General features: G+C 44.8%; 1 protein-coding gene and 1 pseudogene across 4 annotated transcripts in view; one reads left to right on the top strand and one right to left on the bottom strand.

Moving 5' to 3' along the window:
* The window catches only part of MARCHF6 (membrane associated ring-CH-type finger 6), a 1,325,445-nt gene that overhangs the window by 680,187 nt on the left and 618,276 nt on the right, over positions 1-26,982 (bottom strand). For all 4 annotated transcript variants that reach the window (XM_040351967.1, XM_040351966.1, XM_040351964.1 and 1 more), the window contains one exon: positions 7,177-7,257. In XM_040351967.1, the coding sequence (XP_040207901.1) occupies positions 7,177-7,257 (81 nt within the window). The remainder of the gene's footprint in view (positions 1-7,176; positions 7,258-26,982) is intronic.
* LOC120939555 lies at positions 15,290-17,479 on the top strand (annotated as a pseudogene).

Raw genomic sequence — 26,982 nt, 5'->3', positions numbered from 1 at the left:
CCACGCCGACGGCGGGCCCGCGCTCGCAGGCACACACGGACGGCAGAAACAACAAAAGGAGCAATCCTCCTCGGTCATCCACATCTCCTCCACCTACACCCTCTTCGGGAAGCCCAGAGAAATCCAGATTCAGAGTGGATGCCACAGATGAGGAGGTGAGCGCTCTATCTATTTCTGGGGAGGAATCTAGGGAGGACACGAGGGAACTCCCTGACTCCATTGACACCTTCCCCACGGCCAATCAACCTGTAATGGACACGGTCCTGAAGGAGATGCTGGTTTCCCTGAGAAGCTCATTACACACTGACATGGTGTCCTGCCTACACAAATTTAGCAGAGAACTGGGATCAGTTACAGAAAGAGTGACGCATGTGGAAGTTAAAATGGGGGAATTTGCTGACACAATAAATGACCTGGTGGATGCTAATGATGGGAGGGAGGATGAGATGGAGGCACTTAAAACGAAAATGGCAGATTTAGAGGACAGAAGCAGGAGGAACAACGTTAAGATAAGGGGGATCCCTGAGACAGTACAACAAGCTGATCTACGTCAATATGTCTCCCAACTTCTAACTGCCACCCTCCCTGACATGAAGGAGCTGGACTTTAATATAGACAGGATCCACCGGTTACCCAAACCCTCATACCTGTCAGAGAACATACCCAGGGATGTTATTATGAGATTTCATTTTTACTCCACCAAGGAACAGTTGATGGCAGCATCAAGGGCAAAAGGGAAAATCCCTGCACCATACGACAGCCTGCAATTTTATGCGGACTTGTCGCAATTCACGCTGCAAAAACGCAGGAATTTAAACACAATAACAAAAGCACTCAGGAACCATAACCTTAGCTACAAGTGGGGCTTCCCGACGAAATTAATTGTCACTAAAGAAGGAACGGACTATGTGATTGACTCCATGAACAGGGGCCTGACCTTCCTTAAAACATGGGGGATTACACCTGACCCTCAAACTCAGGAACCAATAAATCCAGGACGCTCTGCACAGCCTCAGGATTGGCACAAAGTGAATTCGAGGAACGCTCGCACCCATAAATAGCTCGGATGGGCATGACTTGTTTTACATCCTCCTGCTAGGGGAGAAGTACGTGCGGTCCGTACTCTACTAACAGCTCAGACTTTCCTACCCTAGTTTATCTGAGTGGCCATGAGCCACACTCTTGTTCAATTTTCATCAGTTGGGCTATTCGCCTATGTTGACTGTTTTTTTTCTTTTGTAGTTATATTCTTGTTTTTCTCCCCATTCGGATCCAACCGACGTCTCTGTGAGTGCACCAAGTCCATTCCATTTGGTCACAGGAAGAAACGATGGCCTCAAAAATGTCTACAGCATATACCAACAAAGACGATCAATCTTCTGACAGTGAGTAAGAAATATTCACCTCATTCCACCTCACCATACCACATATCCAAATGGCGTTAAGGTTCTTGTCAATCAACGCCAAGGGCCTTAACCACCCGGCAAAGAGGCGCTCATTGTGGAAGGAAGCCATACACCAGCATTGTGACATCTTGTGTGTTCAGGAGACTCATTTCACCCTGACCTCTCCCCCTAAATGCAGTCATCCCCAATTCCAACACTACTTTTATGCCAATGCGGATGCGAAAAAGAAAGGTGTGATGATAGCTATAAGAGATTCAGTAGCCTTTAAGCTGCACTCACTGGTGACCGACCCCCAGGGTCGTTTTTTGATCCTGACCTGTGACATTGACTCCACTACCTACACTATAGGGAACGTTTATGCACCAAACCATGGACAGATTCGTTTCTTTAATAGAGTTATGAAGAAATTAAAGGCTGTGGAGAAGGGTAGGGTTCTACTGTGCGGAGATTTCAACATCACCCGGACCCCTCAGCGGACTCCACAGCAGTTCACAAACGGACTCCTGTATCCTTGGGAGACTCCCTGAGGGCTCATGAACTGTTTGACTCATGGAGGTGTCTCAATGCGGAGGAAAGGGACTTTTCTTTTTTTTCCAACTGCCATAGGACGTACAGTAGAATTGATCTGTTCTTAGTAGATAAACGCTTATTGTTTGATTGCACAGATGCCCATATCAACACCATTACTTGGTCGGACCATGCCTCGATCACATTGTCTATTGGCAAGAATACTAACAAGGGAGGCGCACGCATCTGGAGAGCGAACTCTAGGCTGTTCCAGGATGGTCCGACCAGGTCCAGGATTGAGGGCCAATTGAGAGAGTTTTTCACACTAAATTGTCCATCGGTGTCTGACCCAGGGGTGCTTTGGAATGCCCACAAGGCATATGCAAGAGGGATATTGATCCAACAGGGGGCAAGGAGTAAGAGGTTGAGGCAGGCACATATGACCAATTTAATCTCGGAAATAGAGACTCTTGAGAGCCAAAACAAAAGTAGAATGACCCCCAATAATACAGCCCGACTGTCACAGCTCCGTACTGAACTTCGCCTGTTGTTCCAAGAAGACTTTGAGAAGTCTTCAAGGAGACTGAAACTACAATATTTCACTGGTGGCAACAGAGCAGGCAAAATGCTAGCTAATAAAATTAAGGGCCAAAGACGCAAGACGCAGATCCCCTTTATTATTCACCCAGTGACGAAGACTAGGCTTTACCACCCCCAGGAGATAGCAGATGCCTTTAGCCGATACTACAGCATGCTGTATAATCTTAAAGATGACCCTAATACTCCCCAACCGACCGTCTCTCTGATAGATTCATTCCTGCAACAAGTAGACCTCCCGAAACTCACTCCTGAACATTTAGATGAGTTAAACTCCCCCATTACAGAAACAGAGGTGGGCAAGGTCATCAAAAATCTCCCCAACAATAAATCTCCGGGGCCAGATGGCTTCACGGGAGAATATTACAAACTCTTTCAAGATACCTTAGCTCCACATCTGGAGAAACTTTTTAATTCGGTGGCGACAGACTCTCTCATTCCCCCAGAAATGTTGAGGGCTATGATAGTGGCACTACCAAAACCCGGAAAGGAACCAGATGTCCCCCAAAATTTTAGACCAATATCGCTGCTTAACAACGATATAAAGATATACGCCAAAATACTTGCGAATAGGTTAGTAGACATATTGCCCAAATTAATAGACAGGGACCAATCGGGATTTACTAGGGGGAGGCAGACATCAGATGCCACCCGCCGTTTGATCAACGTGATACATGCGGCGGTTGATGGGGGAACGCCTTCTCTGCTCCTGGCGCTGGATGCAGAGAAGGCGTTCGATAGGATTCATTGGCAATTCCTCTCCAGGGTATTGGATAAGTTTGGGTTCAGGGGATTCATCTACTCGGCTGTGATGGCTTTGTATACCCTTCCCTCCGCACAGGTGTATGTAGCAGGAGCACTGTCTACTCCGTTTACCATATCTAATGGGACAAGGCAGGGGTGCCCCCTCTCGCCATTGATTTTTAACCTGTTGATGGAGCCACTAGCTTCCTATTTACGTAGCCACCCTGATATCTCAGGCATCACAGCGGGGGGGAAGGAGCATGTCATCAGCCTTTTTGCTGATGATGTCATCCTGATGCTATCAAAAGCAGAAACCTCCTTACCTGCGGTACATGAGGCTCTAAAAGCATTTAATTCAGTCTCGTACTATAAAGTTAATGAGTCTAAATCATTTATACTAAACTTGGGCATTCCATCAGAGGATGAGGGCTATCTTGAAAAGAGGGTTCCCTTTGTATGGAAAAAAGAGGGCATCGCCTATTTAGGCATCACCCTAACCCCCAGCACTAAAGACCTCTTGAAGTCCAACTTTACACCCTTTCTCGAAACACTAAATACCAAATTGAAGGCCTTAGCGAAAACAGAACTATCATGGCTGGGTAGACTGGCTGCCTTCAAAATGCAGATCCTCCCACAAGTGTTGTATCTGTTCCGCACGCTCCCCATAGTCATACCAAATTCCTACTTTAAATCTATGCAATCCCTGATTAACAACTACTTATGGCAGGGAGGGAGGGCGAGATGTGCATTTAGTAAGTTAATCAAACACAGAAAAGCGGGGGGGATAGGCCACGTTCACATTCAGGATTATTATTTTGCTGCCATACTGACTCAACTTAAACAATGGTTCTTGCCAGACTCCGAGGCTGCATGGAAAAACCTAGAAGAGACTCAGGTCCCACAGAGGAACTTATTGAACTTCCTACTGACAGCCCATAAGGCAGGCTCACTCACCACGAAATTAGCCCCACCTATCCAAGCCTCGGTAAGAGCATGGATGTATCTCTCTAGAGACACGAAAAGGGAGGTGGACGTGTCGCCGGTGGAACTTCCACTGTCGGCACTGAGACTTCTAATACCTAGCTTAAAGATCTCAACCTGGATGGATAGGGGGCTTCAGTATGTAGAGGACATAGTGGAAGGGTCCCACATTAGGTCATTCGCCAGACTCCAAACAGAACATAATCTCACAACCTCCGACCAATATGCCTATATGCAAATAGACCACCTGTGGAGAACCACACCAAATTTGCTTACCAGTATACCGAGGAGGATCTTGAGGTTCTACAGGGAATACCATGGCTCGACAGGTGGAATATCTATTGTATACAACACCTTACAAGGTAAATTAGTGTGTGAGAAATCTCAACATATGGTAGCCTGGGAAAGAGAGCTGGGGATAGAGTGCACAGACGGGGAATGGGAAAGAGCATTTAAACTTACCTATGCATCTACGAGAAGTACTAATTTAAGAGAAATGCAACAAAAAATAGTACTAAGATGGTACCTTACCCCATATAGACTGTCGAGAATCTTCCCTGGAACCTCACCACTTTGTTGGAGGGCCTGTGGCGAAAAAGGGTCACTGTGCCACATTTTGTGGTCATGTCCCAAACTGCACCGAGTCTGGCAACAGACTGAGAGATTGATAGCCGTAGTGATGGGTGCACATTGCACGTTATCGCCGGCTATGGCGCTACTCTCACTAGACCTATATAAAGTACCGCCAGTGTTTAGGACCATAGTTTCGAACATTATCTTGGCAACACGTCTCGCCATCCTGAGACACTGGAAGTCCACAGAAGTGCCCACGATCACAGAAATCGTTCATATCATACATACCCACGGCACATATGAAATACTTCACTCATCGGCCATGGGTAATTATGATAAAATATCACGAGAGTGGAAAGAATGGGTGAACTGGTTTGAGGGAGGGGCATGTATGTAAAGAGACCCAAACAATGATACTGTCATGATCTATAAGCGCACGTCACTCTGGAGCTGAATGTGGGAGAATCTTGTTTTGTTTTGGTTTGTTTTATCCATTTTGTTTTACTATGTTTTCATGGACAGTACTTGTATGTTAGGAAACCCAGTTAAATTAGTCCTAGGTGCTCGTCCTATATCCAACTACCACATATGCACGAGATGGGGTAAGGTACCAATGTCGTAAGCAGTTTACCCATAAAAAGGGACATACCTTCAAGTGGGAGGGAGGCGGGTTGCTGGTTGCACTCCCTGGAGCGACCATAGAGAAGGATCGCGAGGGGGGGGGCGAGAGGCGACCTTGTGTCCAAACTCTCGACTGAACATTCTATGATTATATGTATATCAGAAATACTTGGAGTTGTCCTTGCTGTACCCAATACCCTATGTGATATCTTTTTTTGTTTTATCAGATGCTTGTGAGTTGTTTGGAAAAAAATTTCTTTTTCAATAAAAAATATTGGAATAGAAAGCAATCTCACTACCCACACGACTTCACCACTGTACCACCCACTGGAAGTAAGTCTTTACAAAAAATAAATTAAAAAAATTCTCAGCAAAGGTATTCCACTCCTACCAGACTTGCCAAGATATATCCTGGCACCTCTCACTTATGCTGGAGAAAGGGTGGTCTCACCAGAGACTTTTGGAATCAAACACTAACTTTCCTGCAATCAATCATAACCTTGGCAACTCACCTATATTTGATATAACACCTATTTGGCTTGGCAATCCCCATGTGGCCCAGGCACTTCCAAACTATAGCCCCACACATCCTTTATTGCTGCACGCCTGGCATTGGCAAGAATATGGAAATGGCTGCATCCACCGAACATCAAAGAAGTGATCACAATTCTAAATGACCATCTTAAAATGGAATACATATTTTCTAAAGCTAAACTTACCACTGAGACATCCTACAGAGCCTGGGACCTGTGGCTCAATTACCCCAGAAGCATAAAGATGGACTGATCCCCAGGTCTTTAATGTTATATAGCACTTCCTGTCTCTTCCATTTTTCAATACTTTTCTGGTAACACACAGAACAAAGTACTTAAAAAAACCAACACGATAGATCAAACTTGCACGTGTTTACCTGCTAGTTCTAACTTTCATTTGAACTATATTTAGATTTAATTATAGGTTTTGTAGTGTTACCCCACACTCTGTTATTCCTAATAGCCATTGTATATATAAAATTATAGTTGCTACCTTGTGAACTATGTATACATACAAACCAATGTGCATACAAACTATAATTTGAGAATGTACCATCACATTTCCTTTGTTAAACTCTGTACATCTCTGAATGAAGACGTAAAGTAAAAAAAAAAAACCTAAACATACAGCTAGAGGCACAATGGAATGGTTTAGATCAAAGCATATTCATGTGTTAGAATGGCCCAGTCAAAGTCCAGACCTACATCCAATTGAGAATATGTGGCAAGACTTGAAAATTGTTGTTTACAGACATTTTCCATCCAATCTGACAGAGCTTAAGAAGAATGGGAAACATTTCACTCTAGATGTGCAAAGCTGGTAGAGACCTACCCAAAAAGATTTGCAGCAAAAGGTGGTTGTACAAAGTATTCACCCAGGGGGGCTAAATACAAATGCATGCCACATTTTTCAAACATTTGTAAAAAAAAAAAAAAATGGAAACCATGTATCATATTCCTTCCACTTCACAAGTATATTCACTTTGTGTTGGTCTATCACATAAAATCCCAATAAAATGCATTTACATTTTTGGCTGTAACATGATGTTCAGGGAGTATGAATAATTTTTCAAGGCATTCTATGTATGTGTCTATTCCAGAATTATAGATAGTAAATGAAGACATTTCACTTCAGTCAAATATTGCATGTATACTACAAACTAAGAACCAGACAAAAACATGCACATCTGTTGCAAAAAAAAAAAAAAGGATACATGACTCAGAATTAAAGTGACTGCTAGCAGCACATACCCAACTATGGTAGTTATAAGGCCTTCAAAATGAGAAGCGTGTACCTGCAAGAAATAGAAATGTATTAAGAAACACTATATACAGAAAAAACAAACAATATACAATATCTATATATATATATATATATATATATATATATATATATATATATATATATATATATATATATATATATATATATATATATATAAAAATAATACATACATAGTGGAACCTCGGATTGCGAGTAACACGGTTAACGAGCATTTCTCAGTGTGAGCATTGTATTTCTAAAAATCATAACTGTTTGCGAGTGTTGTCTCGCAAAACGAGCAGGATTCAGGCCAAAGTGGTGTGCAGTACCACATTTAGCCTGAGGGGTGTGTGTGTGGGGGGGGGGGGGGGCTCCGGCACCAATTGTCGCTGTTCGGAACTGCACGGAAAGCCCAGAGGACAGTTTGGCTGACCTTGGCAAACCTCTAAAAGGCTTGTGAACGGAGTCTTGCCAAGGTCAGTAAGTTTACATACTCAAGCAGAATTTATGATTTCATTTTTCAGAGAATATGAATAACACAAAAACATTTATTTCACTCATGGTTAGGGTTTGGCTGAAGCCATTTATTATCAACTGTGTTTATTCTTTTTTTTAAATCATAATAACAGAAACTACCCAAATTTCCCAAACCATCCTTGCATTCATAAGATCAGGCCACCTCACCAACCTGTGCATCCATGAACCTGTCAACAGTTTTCTTTCTTTGGACCAGTTTTGGTAGGTCCTGGCCCCTGCAGCCTGGGAACATCTGACAAAAACTGCAGTTTTGGAGATGTCCTGACCCAGTAGACTAGCCATTACAATTTGGACTTTGTCAAAGCCGTATGCTTACCCATTGTTCTGCATTTAAACACAGCAATGCCATGGACACCATGCTCACTTGCTGCCCAATATGTCCCACCACTTCCAGATGTCATTGTAAGGAGCTAAACATAGGCATTACGATCTGCAGTCTGGTGCAGTATACTCATATAGAGTTTCTATGATCCTTTACAATTTCCATAGTTGATATTGGGATTTGCTTTCTAGTTCCCTTCACAATAGATTCTGAATGATCCTGGTGCCCTCTGGCTACCACTGGGTTGCAATGGTGTGGCTGCTTAATCCTGGTTTTGAAATATAGTGACATACATATGTGATGCAAGTTCTGTCACTGGAACAATTAGCTGCATCATTGTGTTTCTGACGCTGAAGCTTCATCAAAACATGTTCGAGTTCATTGACTGATTTATGATTTATTTGTACTTTGCTTGCTTAATGCTCTGTATGGCCTATATATTTTTTTTTTTTTTTTATTATCTAATTGAAGTTTTTTTTTTTTTGTGCCAACATAGGCTCACCCATAGAGTGTTTTTCTCTTCTTGTACTTTAAATGATAGAGCCAGAATATCAACCAAAAATCCAGAAAAACACATGATACAAATGTAAAACATTGAGTTGCAGGTCAGTGTGTAAAATATGTATTCGATTCCCAAGCAAAACATGACGTGGTACTTGGTGGAGAAACCCTTGCTGGCAAACACAGAGGCAAGACATATCATGTAGTTTGTTGCCAGGTTTGTACACATCTCAGAATAAATTTATGTCCACTCTTTACAGATATTACAAATACTTAAGGTTTCTTGGTGGTCACTTGGCAACACAGCTGTGTTTCAGTTCATTCCATAAATTTACTATAGGATTAAAGTGAATGTAAACCCCCAAAAATATATATTTAGAGTTAATCCAGCTCTGAGCAATCCCCTTTTTATTGTTCAGTGAAATAAAACAGACTTACAGAGAAAAACCTAAGTCTGTTCCGCCCCCATGCTTCGAGTGACAGGTTGTTTACATATCTTGTGCACTAGCGTGGAGACATGCACATCCTGTGTAAAAAGTTCACAATTCACATATCCCTCCTCTCCCCCTCCAGCTCTCCCAGCATTGGCTGCATTTACTGGGGAAGATTCAGAAAGATCAGCGGATCTTTGTGCTGGCGTAACGTAACTCATTTACGTTACGCCACCGCAAGTTTTTCAGGCAAGTGCTGTATTCACAAAGCACTTGCCTGTAAAGTTGCGGCGGCGTAGCGTAAATCCACCCAGTGGAATTCAAATTCGGCGGGTAGGGGGCGTGTATCATTTAAATGATGCGCGTCCCCGCGCCGAACGAACTGCGCACGCGCCGGCTGCGACTGAATCCCAGTGTGCATGCTCCAAATGACGTCAGCAACTCGTCATGCTTTCGTCGTGAACGTAAATTACGTCCAGCCGTATTCGCGAACGACTTATGCAAACGACGTAAAAAAATCAAAACTCTGCGCGGGAAAGACGGCCATACTTAACATAGGATACGCCGCACATACCCCTCATATAGCAGGGGTAACTATACGCCGGAAAAAGGCGAACGCAAACGACGTAAAAAAAAAAGTGCCGGGTGGTCGTTCGTTTCTGAATTGACGCAACTCCTCATTTGCATATTATGTGCAATACGGAAGCGCCACCTAACGGCAGCCTGGAATTGCAGCCTAAGATCGGACGGTGTAAGTCACTTACACCTGTCGGATCGTAGGAATATCTATGTGTAACCTAATTCTATGAATCAGGTGCATAGATACGACGGCGTATCAGGAGATATGCCAGTGTATCCCTTTTCTGAATCTGGCCACTGTGTTTTGACTAGATGTTTCTCATCATATGGGGTGTGATCCACAGTTCAGTGTGACGAGGAAATGTATGTTGCAGTGAACAGCCATCAGAATATACATAGACAAGTGATTAGGGGAGATGTATTTAGTCAGAGATGAGCAGAGCAGAAGCTTGAGTGATCATATTGTTATATTGCAGTGTGTGTGTGTGTCTGAGGTCACCTGATCACAGATGCAACATCCCTTTATATTACCAGGATGTGTTATGTGGGGGAGGGGTGAATTTCTCACTTTTTACACTTACACCCAGTAAGGCTGAATGAGCTTAGGGCTGGTTCACATTAGTGCGCTGTGCAAGATCGCAAGTCATTCGCACTGCAACACAAATCACATGCAAAGTATGTGCAGTGCGATTTCAGACATACAGATAGCATGGCTGATATCACACCGCATTTGGACCAAACACGCACAGGGCCCCTTTTTTGGTCCGCACCAGAATTGCATAGGTGTTCACACCTATGCAATCCGATGTCCTGTCAGTTCGCAGTGCGATATACAAGCTGAAATAGGGGTGCCATTACTATTGTATGACACTCCCCAGCAGTTTGCTTATGGCAGTGTGAACTGCTGTGTGAGTCGGTGCGATGTGGGAACCTGCAGTGGATTTGCAGGGTTCTTGAATCACACCAGTGTGAACCCAGCCTCCAAGCATACAGCCGACAAATGTTACCTGACTGCTCCCTCCAAGGCTCAGTTCACACTGTGAACTGGTTCGGTAACCCTGCAAATCCACTGCAGGTTCCCACATTGCACCCGACTCGCACAGCACTTCACACTGCCAAATGCGAACTGCTGGGGAGTGTCATACAATGGTAATGACACCCCCATTTCAGCTTGCATATCACACTGCGAACTGACCGTTTGGACATGAATCAGATTGCATAGGTGTGAACACCCTTGTGATACTGGTGAAGACCAAAAAAAGGGTCATGTGCGCGTTTGGTCTGAATGTGATGCAATTTCAGCCATACAGTTGATATGGCTGAAATCGCATCACACAGACAGCAATGCAACACAAATCACAGGATTGTGCAGTGTACAGTGGTGGATAGTATGTGCAGGATGGTGTCAGGATAGTGGATAGTGTCAGATATGTTTTGTATTTTTTTTCTCCCAAAAGTTTTTTGGGGATTTTTTTATGTATTATAAATTTGTACAATTAAATTTGTTTAATATTTTTTTTTGTTGTTTTACAAAAAAATTTCACAGTGCTTTTGGGAAAGGGGATGGGGCAGTGCTCGGTGTCAGTGGGGCAGTGGTCAGGGTCAGTGGGGTAGTGGTCGGTGTCAGTGGGGTAGTGGTCGGTGTCAGTGGGGTAGTGGTCGGTGTCAGTGGGGTAGTGGTCGGTGTCAGTGGGGTAGTGGTCGGTGTCAGTGGGGTAGTGGTCGGTGTCAGTGGGGTAGTGGTCGGTGTCAGTGGGGTAGTGGTCGGTGTCAGTGGGGTAGTGGTCGGTGTCAGTGGGGTAGTGGTCGGTGTCAGTGGGGTAGTGGTCGGTGTCAGTGGGGTAGTGGTCGGTGTCAGTGGGGTAGTGGTCGGTGTCAGTGGGGTAGTGGTCGGTGTCAGTGGGGTAGTGGTCGGTGTCAGTGGGGTAGTGGTCGGTGTCAGTGGGGTAGTGGTCGGTGTCAGTGGGGTAGTGGTCGGTGTCAGTGGGGTAGTGGTCGGTGTCAGTGGGGTAGTGATCGGTGTCAGTGGGGTAGTGATCGGTGTCAGTGGGGTAGTGATCGGTGTCAGTGGTCTTGGGGCTCTGGACCGTGTCGGTATGGGGGCGGGGGTGGTTGTGGTGTCAGTTGTTTTATTTTTATTTTTCAATTTCATATTTTTTTTTTTTACATTTTTTTTTTTTATCAGCCCTGTTGGGGGCGTTGGTGACATGTCAGGGGTCTAAACAGAGACCCCTGACATCTCCCATTTGAGACAGAGAAAGGGACAGAGGACATTGATTCCCCAGTCCTTTTTTTTCTGCACACAAGATGAATGGAGAAGACAGTGTCTCCCCTCCATTCATAAACTGAAGCAGAGTAACCCACAGGTTACTCTGCTCAGTTATCACAGGACACACATCGATCGGTAACGAACGCTCTGTGTCCAGTTCAGAAAAGAGAGGGGCTGGTAATTGACATACCAGCCCCTGTCTCCGCTCTACATCCTGACAGATCTCCCCCCCCGTAGCCCGTGGGAGAGGAGAGAAAGATCGAAGGTTCCAGAGGACGAGGTGGACACACAGAGCAGGACGAGGGGGTCGGGGGGGGGGGGTCAGAGAATGAAGACACAGCGGGGGGAGATGGACACACGGAACAGGACAAGGGGGGGTGGAGGATGAAGACACAGCGTGGGGGGTGGACACAGAGCAGGACGAGTGGAGGGTGGAGAAGTAAGACATGGTGGGGGGTGTGGACACACGGAGGGGAATAACATCAGGGGTGGAGGAGAACAGGGTGCTAGAGGAGGAGGAAGACACTTTGGGACTGGTTTGGGGGTTTCAAAAAGCTAAAGGGGGGGGGGGGGACATTTGACAGGTAAGGATACATGCAGGAGGCATGTACATCCTTATAGATCACCACTATGGCAGGACTTTAGAATTGATGAGAGTGGGTTTACATCCACTTTAAGGTCTGGAGACTGGCTGGGACACTCCATGATCTTAACATGCTTCTTCTTGAGCCACTCATTTGTTGTCTTGGCAGTATATGTTTTGGGTCATTGTCATGCTGGAAGACCCATCCACGACCCATTGTCACTGTTATGGCTGGGGGAAGAAGATCCAACATTTTACAATACATGGCGTTGCCAATTGGCCTCTCAATGCGGCAAAGTCAGGCTGTATTTTGAGGAGGGGGACCTTGTGGGTGCTGCAGGATTTCACACCATGGCAGCGTATTGTGTTACCAATGGTTTGTTTGGCAACTGTGGCCCCAGCTGTGTTGGGATCATTCACAAGCGCTTTCCGTGTAGTTCTGGGTTAATCCCTTCCTTTCCTCATGATCATCCTTACCCTATGAGGCAAAATCTTGTATGGAGCTCCAGAGGGTGATTGATAGTCATTCTGTATTTCTTCCATTTGCGAATAACCGTTCCAACAGTTGTCTCTTTTTCACCAATCTTGAAGCCCATTCCAGTCTTCTGCAGGTCTACAATCTAGTCCCCGACATATCCCTGACAGTTCTTTGGTCTTGCCCATATGTTAAATGGCTCATAACATATACTTTCATATTAGTATTTGTATTAATATAATTGTATTACTAAAGGTTAATTTGGCATTATAATGATGTTGTAAAATGTTTGCGATTGTATGTGGGATACAAAACCTCATGTAAGTTTAATGGGTTTCAAAAAATGTATTGTACAAGATATGCACTATATATATATATATATATATATATATATATATATATATATATATATATATATATATATATATATATATATATATATATATATATATATATATTGTGAGGGGTTAGCTTGGTAGCGGGGTGTGTGACCCCTTGGATGGGTTCACCACACACTGAACTTATACAGACTGGCAATCAAAAACGATTGAAAACAAAGTTTCTGGTTTATTTTCCTTCTTGCTGGAAAACAATTGCAAGTATCCAAACAGCATAAACAAAATCAAAACATAAAATAAACTCTAGCCACTTTGGGTGTCTACCTTCCACACAGGAACCTATCTATGAAGTCTACCGCTGGATAGACAGTGCTGCTCATACAGCACAAACAATAGTCTTTGGACTTTTTATCACACAGAAAAGTCAATGGTCTCCTCACCTCATCAGGAGACTGTCTGGCACTGCTTCTCCTGTTCACACAGCCTTAGGAGTGATGCAGCCAATTAGTGGTTATCTTCTGGGCTACTTTATAGAGGTCTTTAATTGCCTCACTCTGAACAGCTGGAGTCTTCCAACGGCCCTTAGCCTTCCTGGCTATTTCTGGCAGCCGACGCCTAATAATGATTGGTGTATTGTCTAACAAGGCAGAAACGTATGTCCCAGCAGTGACAACACCCACAGATTTACCTGACTTCCTGTCACAATATATATATATATATATATATATATATATATATATATATATATATATATATATATATATATATATATATATATATATATATATATATATATATATATATATATATATATATATATATATATTCAAATTGTTTATTTAGTCAAAGGGCGTGGTTCAGGGACACAACATTGCATAAACATAACATCATACCTTACAGCACAACACATTGTTGTTAAAGAAACTTGAGTACAAAGGAAGACATTATGCCTATTGGCTGTCCAAGGTGCCTTCAATGTTCCTGGCATGACACAGGGAGGGAAACCCTCAAAGACTGGACCGGCCAGGTCCGGTCCAACCAAGGAATAAACGTTTGATACAATGAGTCCATGAAACCAGCCCAAATCATGTTTAGACTTTTACAACAATAAAAGTACCCTTGAACCATGGAAAACACAGAACAAAAGAGAAAAACAAAAGGTATTAAAGAAAAAAAAGAAGAAAGAAAAGGGAAAACAAAATGTGAGAGCAGAGTGAAAGAAAGATATGAGGTTGGTGAAGGAAAACAGGAGATGGGGGTGCATGTAGAGTTGTAAAAATGTGAATTTGTGAATCACATAGATAATATTTAAATGGCATAAGTTGGTACGTCCGGGGTACTACAGGTGTCTAAAATCATACCAGGACAAATTTGGTCTACTGCGTCACTTTCAAAGAGGGTTCAGCCCTCATCAGAAAAGATGAATGTGTTCCATAGCGACCAAGTTTTGGAGTATCATTCTTGTTGAGGGCGTGCTGAAAGGACAAGGTCTTCCAATTTGTTAATTTCCTCTACTTTCCTGAGCCACATCCTGATGGTCAGAGGGTGTGGAGATATTCATTTGAGAGGAATACATGCTTTGGCAGTGTCAATGAGAGGGAGATGTATCCAATTTTGTTTAGGTCTTTTCAGGGGCAATGGAGGCATGGAGGAGGAAAAAGGCTGCGTTGTCCAGAATTGGACATTCCGTACATTTTTGAGCGATACTTCTGATGTCTGTCCGGAATTGTTCTATTGTGGGGCAAAACCAAAAAGATATGTAGGAGTGTGCCCAGTTCCTCCTGGCATCTCCAACCAACACTATGAGGTCCCAGGAAAGATATTTTTTTTGTAACCTTCCTGAGGTGCTGTACCATCTGGTTAAGAATTTAAAGTTAGTCTCTTGTGTTTTCATGCATATGGATGATTGGTAAGTAAATAAAAGGATCTGTTGTGGGCTGAAGGTGTGGCTCAGGTCTTGTTCCCAGACACTAAAGGCAGCAAATGGGGGGTCCTGTCAGTGTCACCTCGGACAACATGGCGGGACAACATGGCGGCTGTGAGGAGTGTGGGAGCGCTGCTCCGGCTGGGCGGGAAGACAGGCTCCACCTGCCGATCGCTATCGATATCATCTGCCATGCTTTCAAGAACGCATGTAAAATACGAAATCAAAAAAGATGTAGTTGTTGTCCGCTTTAACAACCCAAATTATAAGGTGAACATACTGTCCAAGCAAGTGCAGAGTGAATTTGGTGAAGTCATGAATGAAGTCTGGGCCTACGATGCTGTGAATAGTGCCGTCCTGATCTCTAGCAAACCAGGCTGCTTCATCGCTGGGGCTGATATCAACATGATTGAATCCTGTAACAGTGCACAAGAAGTCTCGCAGTTGTCCGCCGAGGGTCAGAAAATGTTTGAAAAACTTGAAAACTCCCAGGAGCTGGGGGCACTCAGAGGCTGCCCAAGATGGTTGGCATACCAGCTGCCTTTGACATGATGCTGACTGGCAGGAACATTCGTGCTGACCGTGCCAAGAAGATGGGTCTTGTAGATCAACTTGTAGATCCACTGGGAACTGGTTTGGAAAACGCCGAAGAGCGAACTATGGAATATCTGGAAGAAGTTGCTGCGGGCTTTGCCAGGGGTTTCGCCAACATGCAAATCTCCCTGAAGAAGCACAAGGAGCTGATGGCAAAGAGCACAGACTATATCATGTCCATCGCTTTTGTAAGGCAGCAGATCTACAAGACTGTGGAGAACAAAGTCCGTAAACAGATCAAAGGCCTGCATCCGGCTCCTCTGAAAATCATTGAGGTGGTGAAGACTGGATTGGATCAGGGTTCTGGAGCTGGATATCTGTCAGAGTCACAGAAATTTGGTGAGCTAGCAATGACCGGCAAATCAAAAGCCCTGATTGGACTCTACCATGGACAGGTTCAGTGCAAAAAGAATAAATTTGGCGCTCCTCAGAAAGAAGTAAAAAATTTGGCCATCTTGGGTGCTGGTCTGATGGGAGCTGGTGTCGCTCAAGTCTCTGTGGATAAAGGTTTTAAGACCATTTTGAAAGATACGACGGTGGAAAATCTGGGTAGTGGACAGCAGCAGGTCTACAAAGGCCTGAATGACAAGGTGAGGAAGAGAACTCTGACCTCCTTTGAGAGGGACAGAGTGATGAGTAACCTGACGGGACAGCTGGACTATAAGGGCTTTGAGACGGCAGACATGGTGATTGAGGCCGTCTTCGAGGACATTAAAATCAAACACAAAGTGATGCAGGAAGTGGAAGCCGTTGTCCCCCCTCACTGTATATTTGCCAGTAACACTTCCGCCCTCCCAATTGGTCAGATCGCTGCAGTCAGTAAGAGACCGGACAAGGTGATAGGAATGCACTATTTCTCCCCTGTGGATAAGATGCAGTTATTAGAAATCATCACTACAGAGAAAACCTCCCCAGACACAGCCGCCTCCGCTGTAGCTGTTGGGCTGAAGCAGGGCAAAGTCATCACTGTGGTGAAGGACGGGCCAGGATTTTATACCACAAGGTGTCTGGGCCCCATGATGGCAGAAGTTGTGAGAGTTCTGCAGGAAGGGGTTGCTCCCAAGAAACTGGATGCTCTCTCCACTGGATTTGGGTTCCCAGTGGGCGCCTCCACTCTGGCTGATGAAGTGGGTATTGACGTGGCAGCTCATGTGGCAGAAGATCTAGGAAAAGCTTTGGCAAGCGTTTTGGAGGAGGAAACATTGAATTGTTGAAAGCCATGGTACAGAAGGGATTTCTGGGCCGTAAATCCGGGAAAGGTTTTTACATCTACCAGCAGGGATTTTCTGGAGAAATTCAAGCTGCAGGCAAGACCTGACGTCTCCTCTGATGAGGACATCCAGCTGCGTCTGATCACCCGGTTTGTGAATGAAGCCATCATGTGCTTGCAGGAAGGTATCTTGAGCAATCCAGTTGAGGGAGATATTGGCGCTGTGTTTGGCCTGGGCTTCCCACCATGCCTTGGAGGTCCATTCAGATACACAGATGCCTATGGAGCAAAGGGTATTGTGGAGAAGATGAGGAAATATGAAAGAGTGTATGGAAGTCAGTTCACACACTGCCAGCTACTGCTTGACCACGGCAACGACCCCAGCAAGAAGTTTCACCACTAACTATATCCACCCACATTGTAGCTGTGTCCAGTGTTTGAGCCCTGAGACCCGTGATTGTAAGGAGGCTGCGGAGAAGAGGAAAAACTAGAAGCTGTACGTGCCTTAGATCTACGATTACTCAGGCACTGTGTTCTGCCTCGAAGAAGCTTTTCTTGAATGGAGTTTAATTTTTGGAGTTTAATTTTTGCACTTATAGCGCTGGCTAAAAGACTTAACTCGAATGTCCAATATGGATGAGGAAACCTAGGTTTCTAAACCCCAGCAATGCGTCCATTCCACTCTGTGGATAAATAAAATGTTTCTTTTTCACAAAACAAAAACAAAAAAAGCAGCAAAAGGGATGAATTGTTGTGCCCTACAAAGAGGTATTTCCAAAAATAGGGTCATTTTGGGGAGGGGGGGGGGGGGGGTTGTGCTATCTTGACATTTCATGGCCTCCAAAACTGTGATAGGTAGTGAGGAAGTGAAATCACCATTTTACGCCCCTTTGAAAGCCTGAAGGTGGTGATTGTTTTTCAGGGTCCTGTACACAGCTCCCAAAAGGCAGAGTTAGGGGCGTGTCTTGGACGCAAACGAGGACGGACGCACTAGGGGAGAGCTCCACTGACCCTCGCAGAATCCAGCGCCATCCGCAATCAACGTTGCGGTTTTTGGGCCCAAGACACATCCATCCTGCATCCAGGGGCCCCAATGAACAGGACTATACTGGTCTGGTGACCCCTGGCTTGCCGCCCACCTTGCATTCGGTCTCGTGGTTGCATACACCCAAGGACATACCGCCGACATCTTCCACACTTTGGGAGGTAAGGGACCACTTCCATCATTCACCCTCCTCCCCCTCACCTGCCTGGCGGCCGCGCTGAGTCCCAGAATTGTCCGCAATTGCCGCGGTTCTGGTGCGGCCTAGCTGGGCCCGAGAACCCCCAGACTTTCCTGGCGCTGTGCTCCGCGGAAGCGCACCTCGGCTGAACCACCCTCGGAGGTACAGACACCCACTAGCACCCTCCCCCCCACCCATCCTGAGCTTGGATAAGGCCACTATACGGAACTGTACACTTACCTGTGACTTTCTATACAGCACACTTATGGCGGCCATCTTGGTACACCCGAGGCATGCAGTCCTCCTGCAAACTGAACCAGGACCTGCTCCACCTCCAGAACCAGCAGACCTAATAAAACTACACCTCAGTGGGAGGCTGGAGTGGAGTTCCCCTCTCTATGACTGGAGGGGATGGAGATGGCCTGCTCTTTTCACTACAATTGATCTGACCCATCTGAAGCGAGGCTTGGAAGCGAGGATGACAGCATAAAAATGATGCCCCGGGCCCTACAGGGAATAGCCAACTCATAAGCAGCTCATACAGTGGAGATTGAGACGGCCAGCATAGCAGCTCATACAGCGGTGATTGAGACAACTTACCTTTATATCTACACCGCGCTGACTTAGGCAAACATGACCAAAAAACAAAAGGGGCTTCAAAAGCCGCAGAAACTTACAGAATACTTTGCCCTGGAACAGAAGCAGGATAGCACAGGCACACTGGTTCCCTCCGCAGCCAGCACCCCACATCTACCGCAGAGGAAGGATAGACCCTCTAAACGAATATCTCCTGCAGGCAACGGTCACTCTCCTACCTCCTCCTCTGCTTCTGGGAGTCCTGAGGAAGCCAGATTCAAGATGGACGGCACTGGATCTTCCCACGAGGTGAATGCAAGCCTTGATTCTGGAGACGACACCAGGGAACTCCCTGACTCCATCGACCGTTTCCCCACGAGTAACCAACCAGTGTTGGATACCACCTTTAAAGATATGCTGGTATCTCTGAGGAGTTCCCTCCACAGCAACATGATGGCGTGCGTCCATAAATTTGGGAGTGAGCTGCAGGCTGTGTCATCACGGGTAGATCATGTCGAGAATAGGATGGGGGAATTTGTCACCACAATCAACAGCTTTGTGGATGCCCACGACGTGAGAGATGAAGAGATGGAGGCAGTCAAGGCTAAAATTGCTGACAGAGGACCGTTCCAGGAAGAACAACCTCAAAATGCGCGGGATTCCTGAATCTGTTCCGCAATCAGAATTGCGCGCACATGTCGCCAAGATCTTCCCCCTTAATCCTGCCCGATCTCACCGAAATGGACATAACAATGGACAGAATTCACAGGCTACCAAAACCATCCTATATCCCAAATACCAAGGGATGTCATCCTGCGCCTGCAATTTTTTCCACATAAAAGAATGCCTGATGTCCAAGGTGCGCAATAGGGATCTCATCCCCCCACTATACAAAGACCTTCAGTTTTTCTCCGATTTGTCTCAGTTTAAGCTGCAGAAACAACAAAGTCTCAACACCATCTCCAAGGCACTGCGTAACCACAAAATAGTCTATAAATGGGGATTTCCAACCGAACTCATTATCACCAATGATGGAAAAGGACACACAGTGGACTCCCTGGCTAAAGGCTTGGAATTGCTAAAGACATGGAACATCATTCCAGATGATCCCCCCAGTTGGTCTAACAACCGCAGTCCAGATCGCGTTGGAGGCGACTGGAATGTGGTCAATTCCAAGAACGCTCGCTCACACTGTTGAAGAGGCTGTGAGCTGCTGGAATTCTTCTCTTATTATTCTTGATTGCCCTGTTCCGGAGGCACCTTACTGTACTTGCCTTTCGCCCTTTTGGTTGTTGCAGCAATGGGCTGCACTCAGGTCACCATGACCTATGTTCACCTTCTCTGGCTCTTTTTTTCTCTGTTTACATGTTTTTTTTTTGTTATTATTACTGTTTGTTTCTCATTATCTACGTTGCAGTCTAGCACCCCACCCTGCAGTTGGTCTCATGACCATTTTTCTATCCACTGAAGGAATATTAAACGGACTCACGCATGACCGCCGGACCGTGGAGGCGACTCTCCTTGGCTCACCAGTACGGTATCCTAAGACACCTGATGTAAGTGTTACCTATTTGTCTTTGTACCCACCCTAAATACCCACACATGTTCAAAGCCAGTGCCCCTGCTAAGAAAAGGGGGGGTAATGACTGCAATCAGGGACATTGTTGCGTTCAAGTTGCACAATGAAATTGCGGACTCTCAGGGACGCTACCACATCCTTGTGTGTGACATCAATTCTACCACTTATACAGTGGTCAATGTCTACGCGCCTAATGACCACCAAATACGCTTTCTGAAACAAGTCCTCAGATGTGTTAGGCCGGTGCAAAAGAGTTTTCTCCTCCTATGCGGGGACTTCAATCTTCCCTCTGATCCTCAGATGGACTCCACATCCAGCTCACGCAGACGTCACCACTCTCTGCAGTCAACGCTACACTCACAAGATCCATATGATGCTTGGAGATGTCTCTATAGCGCTGAGAGGGACTACTTGTTCTTCTCAACAAGCCATGGTGTTTACACAAGACTGGATCATTTTATTGCAGATAAATGGTTGTTGCCTAAAATTGTAAATTCTAAAATTAATGTTATCACATGGTCGGATCATGCCTCTGTGACACTCCTGGTTGCCGATTCGCCGGGTGTAAATACTACATTCGTCTGGCGTTCCAACCCGAGGTTGTTTCAAGCTGATCACTCCAAAAAGATCTTGCAGAAGGAACTAACTGACTTGTTTTCTTGCAATATCGGTTCTGTGTCTGACCCTATGGTATTGTGGAATGCCCATAAGGCATTTATAAGAGGGGTGTTGATTAAGATGGGTGTGAGGGGCAAGAGGAAGAGGGGGCAGCAGATACAAACTCTTATATCTAGTATTCATACTCTAGAAGCCCAGAATAAGCAAAATATGTCCCCGCTAGTCTCCAATCGATTAACACAACTTAGAAACGAGCTCCGCTTGGTCCTACTTGACAACTTTGAAAAATCCTCCAAATGCCTTAAAATGACGTACTACGTAAGTGGCAACAAGGCTGGGAAGCTCTTAGCCAACCACCTTAAAGGATTTAGACATAAGACTAAAATCCCCTTTGTTCGCCACCCCTTCACCTGTGATAAATTGTTCCATCCACAAGCGATAGCTGACACGTTCAGTTGCTATTATAGCTCACTCTATAATCTAAAGGATGACCCTTCCACAATTCTCCCTTTTCAGAAACTGAAATTGTCAAAGCCATAGATTCCCTTCCTAATAACAAAGCTCATGGGCCTGATGGCTTCACCGGAGAATATTATAAAGCATTCAAACTGGAACTAGTCCCCTATTTAGCGAGTATTTTTAATCAAGCTGCCTCATCATCCTTTTTTCCATCTGGGATGCTTAGGGCTATGATTGTAGTGTTGTCGAAGCCTGGGAAGGACCCCGACATCCCCCAGAATTTTAGGTCCATTTCACTGCTTAACAATGATTTGAAATTATATGCCAAGCTCCTCGCCAATAGATTGGTGGACCTTTTGCCGTCATTGATACACCTGGACCAATCAGGGTTCACAAAGGGCCGACAAACATCTGATGCCACTAGGCATCTAATTAATATTGTGCACCTAGGCAATCAAAGACGCCTTCTCTGCTCCTCGCCTTGGCAAAATTTGAACTATCCTGGTCAGGACGATTGGCCGCCTTTAAAATGCAAATCCTCCTACAACTACTATACATCTTTAGGACTCTGCCCATCCCGGTCCCACCCTCCTCCTTGCTCTCAGCACAATCTATTCTCAACAATTTTTTTTTTTTTTGGGGGGGGGGGTAAACGGGCGTGGTGTGCATTCCGCAAAATTATTAAACATAGGAGGGCGGGAGGTATAGGCCATACCCATATCAAGGATTACTATACAGCCTCAATCTTAACCCAGCTGATGGGCTGGTTTCCTAGCTACATTCCATCCATGTGGGCTACTCTTGGACAGCAGATCCCAGGCCAAAATCCATATAATTATCTCATTACAAGCAACCTCCACTCGATCGCTTCCCCGGACGCTGGACCGACTATAAAAGCATCTATTGATGCATGGTGTATACCAACGTTGCACGCTTCCCCACAGTATACACTTATTCCACTGAAATTCTTGCTGACTGCTCTATCCTTTCTTATCTCTATGGCAGGCTGGGCCCCTGGAGGGAACCTGAGGGACTTATATGTGGGACCTGCACTTAAAACATTTAGAGCTCTCCAATTGGAGTTCTCTATACCCACGACAGAATACTTTAGATATGTGCAAATTTCACATCTATTGCAACGACAAACCAGCCTATATACTTTCCTCCCGTGGCATATAGCTCAATATTACTTAACAAAACACACACATATCAAAGGCATATCACTATTCTACTCCTACCTACAGGATAAATTAGCATTCACCAAGTCTTCCGACATGCAAGCCTGGGAGAGAGAATTCAATGTAGTATATTCAGCAGATCAGTGGCAGACGGCCCTAAGGGTAACATACTCCTCCACCTAATGTGCTAATCTTTGGGAACTATTCCAAAAAATCTCATTGAGATGGTATCTCACCCCATTCAGATTGTCCAAGATTGCGAGGGGAATTTCCCCTGGGTGTTGGAGGGAATGTGGAGAAACAGGCACGCTGTTCCATATTCTATGGTCCTGCCCTGCTACAATGCAATACTGGCAGCCAATTCAAAACCGCATAGCACAAATCCTTAAACTTAATCTGACCTTGTCCCCGGGGTTGACGCTACTTTCCTTGGGTATAGATCAGATCCCTTACCACTCGAGGAGGACGCTTCTATCCCACATCCTTCTAGCTGCTAGGTTGGCCTTGGTCAGACATTGGAAGACCACTCCCCATCCTACACTATCTGAAGTTATCCAAATAATCCATACCCATGGTTCATATGAACAACTATTTGCCTCCGGGGTTGGTAAATATACAGAGATGAATAAAATCTGGGAACCTTGGAATGAATGGTATAAGGTTCATTTCAGGTCTAGCCCTCCATGAGTTCGTTTTTGCCTGACACACAACACATATAGTGCCCACTGCAAAGGGTGATTGTCTGTGTTTATTGTTTCTAACGCCCTAGTTCTGGTCTGCTATTCTGTTTTGTTTTTCTTTTTTCTGTTATTTTAGTTGTATTGTCTCATTTTAGTTATTTTAAGTCGGTTAATATAATATTACCATGGTTCTACATGAGACCTGGCCCCTCAGGCTTGGGGGATTGCAGGAACCCAATTATTCTCATCTGTTATGTATACCCTTATAGTATTGTGTGGATAAGCTGTTTCTACACCTTGTGACCTGTTTCACTGATATGTTTCATTCTTATTTGTGTTTGTGTCATTTATGTTTAAAACTGCTAAAACGAATAAAAACTATTGGAACAAAACAAATAAAAAAAAGCAGAGTTAAGCCCTGTACACACGATTGGTTTGTCTGATGAAAACGGACCGATGGACCGTTTTCATCAGACAAACCGATCGTGTGTGGACCCCATTGGTTTGTTTTCCATTGGTGAAAAAAAAAAAAAAAAATAGGACAGGTTTTAAAATTGTACTATGGATAAAAAACTGATAGAAAAAAAAACGATTGTCTGTGTGGAAGTCCATCGGTCAAAAATCCATGCATTCTCAGAATCAAGTTGACGCATGCTCGGAAGCATTAAACTTATTTTTTCTCAGCACGTCGTAGTGTTTTACGTCATTGTGTTGGACACGGTCGGATTTTTGACTAATGGTGTGTAGGCAAGACTGATGAAAGTCAGCTTCATCGGATATCCGCCAAAAAAATCCATCGGATTAGATTCCATCAGATATCTGATTGTGTGTACAAGGCTTTAGTTTCATACCGGTAACTCTGTTTCCAGTAGTCTTCCAAGGTAGCCCTTGAGAGATGGAGCTCCTCCTCACAATCAGGAAACACATTGCCATAATTTTCCTCCCTATAAAAGGCGACCCCTCAGGTCCCTGGTCAGTCATCCCCGAGACCCAAAGGCCAGAATCTGAAACAATATAATACACAACCCCACAAGGTTAGACATTTTAGGGTGGGATCGTGCTGCCTTGGAAGACTACTGGAAACAGAGTTACCGGTAAGAAACCAACTCTGCTTTTCCCCCAGTCCTCTTCCAAGCCAGCCCTTGAGAGGATAACCAAGAACTCACCAGATCTAGGGTGGGACAACGGCTTGGAGGACTTTCCGAACAAAAGCCTGGTCCTGGCTGGACATCAGATCCAGTCTGTAATGCTGATCACAGGTTGAGAATTTTGACCAGGTTGCAGCCCTGCAGATTTGGATCCTGCCCTTTCTGCCCATGAGGCTGCTGAGGCCCTTGTGGAATGAGCTTTAAGTTCTTTTGGCAGTGTTTTTTCCATAACACTAACATTCTAGTATAGTTGCCTTGATCCATCTGGCAATTGTCTTTTTGAACGCTTCTTTGCCCTTCAGTTGGCCTGCATACAAGACAAATAGAGCATCTGATGTTCTGAATTCATTAGTGATTTCCAAATATTGAAGTAGACACCTTCTGACATTCAGGCAACTTAATTCTTGATTTTTGCTGTGTTTTGGTGAACTGCAAAATCAAGGTAAAACTATATCCAGGTATTGATGAAAAGTTGATGTCACTTTTGGCATTAATTCCAGATCTGTTTGAAAGACTTTTCGATCATCTTGAATCTTCAAAAAAAGGTTCTCTAACAGATAGAGCCTGTATTTCTCCTATCCTATGTGCCGTTGTGATGGCTACAAGAAACACTATTTTAAGAGTCAATAATCTTAAAGATATCCCTTGAAGTGGCTCTAATATAGGTTTGATGATCCCCTTGAGCACTACCGACAAATCCCACGTGGGACATTTTTGTGTCTTGGGCATTTTGTATTTCGCTAATGCCCTGCAAAAACGAGAGACCAACGGGTCTCTTGTAGTGTCCTTTTCAGATACGCCGACAGCGCTGCAATCTGAACTTTCAGTGTACTGAGTGCTAGTCCTTTATCAGCGCCCTGCTGTAAAAATTCAAGGATGGTCAGTGTATCATTTTTTTTCTTTGGTTTTAAGTGCACCAACTGTTACATTTCTTCCAGGTCTTTTTGTAAATGGCTCTGGTGTTTGGCTGCCTGGTGCTGAGTAGTATCGCCACCACTTTCTCTGAGAGTCCTTTTGATATCAAGAGGTCCTCCTCAGTAACCAGGCCGCCCATATGAAACTTTCTTGATTTAGGCATGTCAGGGGACCCTGACACATCAGGTCTGCCCTGTGAGGTAGAAGCTCTTATGCCGAGAGACTTAGGAGTTGAGAGAACCAGGTTCCCTTGGGCCAGTATGGTGCAATTACCGTGTTTCCCCGAAAATAAGACCGGGTCTTATATTAATTCTGGCTACAAAAAACACACTAGGGCTTATTTTCAGGGGATGTCTTATTTATTTATGGTATGTACAAAAAAGTTTCTCCCCCTGTCAGCTCTGAAGTCAGCATTGTGAAATTCTGTAATCCCAAAAATAAACCTTTGTTTAAAGACCTTATAAAATGATGTAATCCGTTCTGTAAAAAGATAATATCATGTGCAGTGTGTCTCCTTGTGTAACATTATTGTGGAAAATACCTTACTTACAGTGCCGCTTGCCGCTCACGTGAGCCGCTGGAGCTCTTCTTTCCTACTCCAAATACTGAAGAGGGAGGGGCCAAGATCCCCAATGACGTCAGCCCCACTCTGAGTACTGCTGTGGGAGGGGCTTGATAATGTTTTATTGACAAAAAAAACAGCTGACATCAGCCGGGAGGAGAGGAGAAGAGCTCCGGCGGGTCACGTGAGCGCCCAGCAGTGCTGTAAATAAGTTTTTTTCCACAATAAAGTTACAAAAGGGAGACACACTGCGCATTATATAATCTTTTTACAGAACGGATTACATGTTTTTACAAGGACTTTAACTAGGGCTTATTTTTGGGGTAGGGCTTATATTGCAGCCATCCCACAAACTCACGCTAGGTCTTATTTTCGGGGTAGGGCTTATTTTCGGAGAAACAGGGTAGTATAAGTTGTGTCTGTTCCCGTAGAAACTTCTTTATCACCCGTGGAATCAGATGAACCAGAGGGAAGGCATAGCATATTGTGTTAAGTTCCAAGGATTTTGGAGAGTGTCAATCCCAAGAGGTTGATCTTGCTGGTTTAGCGAGAAGAAACACTTTACCTGAGCATTCTTCCGAGAGGCAAACAGATCTATGTTTGGGACTCCCCAGCGGGCTGTAATTTCCCTGACTACCTCTGTGTGTAATACCCATTCCTCTTGGGAGCTGCTTGGTTGTCTTCTCATTTTAGATGGACTGTTCCTAGTGAAAGCAGGTTCCCATCTGCCCATCGGCATATCTGATTGGAGATGTGGCTTAGAGATGGGCTTCTTGTGCCCCCTAATCTATATCTCCATAGACTGCCACTGTAGTTGAGCCCTGTCTATGTCCGGCACCAGGCTCATCCTTGCCTCATCCACGGGCTTGTATCAGCATTGCCACCATCGTTACACCTTCCATTGTCTCCCATTGGTCCAATCATTGTCTGGTTAATGTCATTGGAGCGCGCCTTGCTCCCCATTGGACGGCTTCCCTGCGACGCTGCACGTGCGTAAGGGACCCATTTGCTGTAGCACGGCTCTGGTCACCGAGCTTTGATACAGGTTTTGCCTG

The sequence above is a fragment of the Rana temporaria genome, chromosome 5 (genome assembly GCF_905171775.1).
Source record: "Rana temporaria chromosome 5, aRanTem1.1, whole genome shotgun sequence".
NCBI lineage: Eukaryota > Metazoa > Chordata > Amphibia > Anura > Ranidae > Rana > Rana temporaria.
This window is presented reverse-complemented; position numbering and strand designations above follow the sequence as displayed.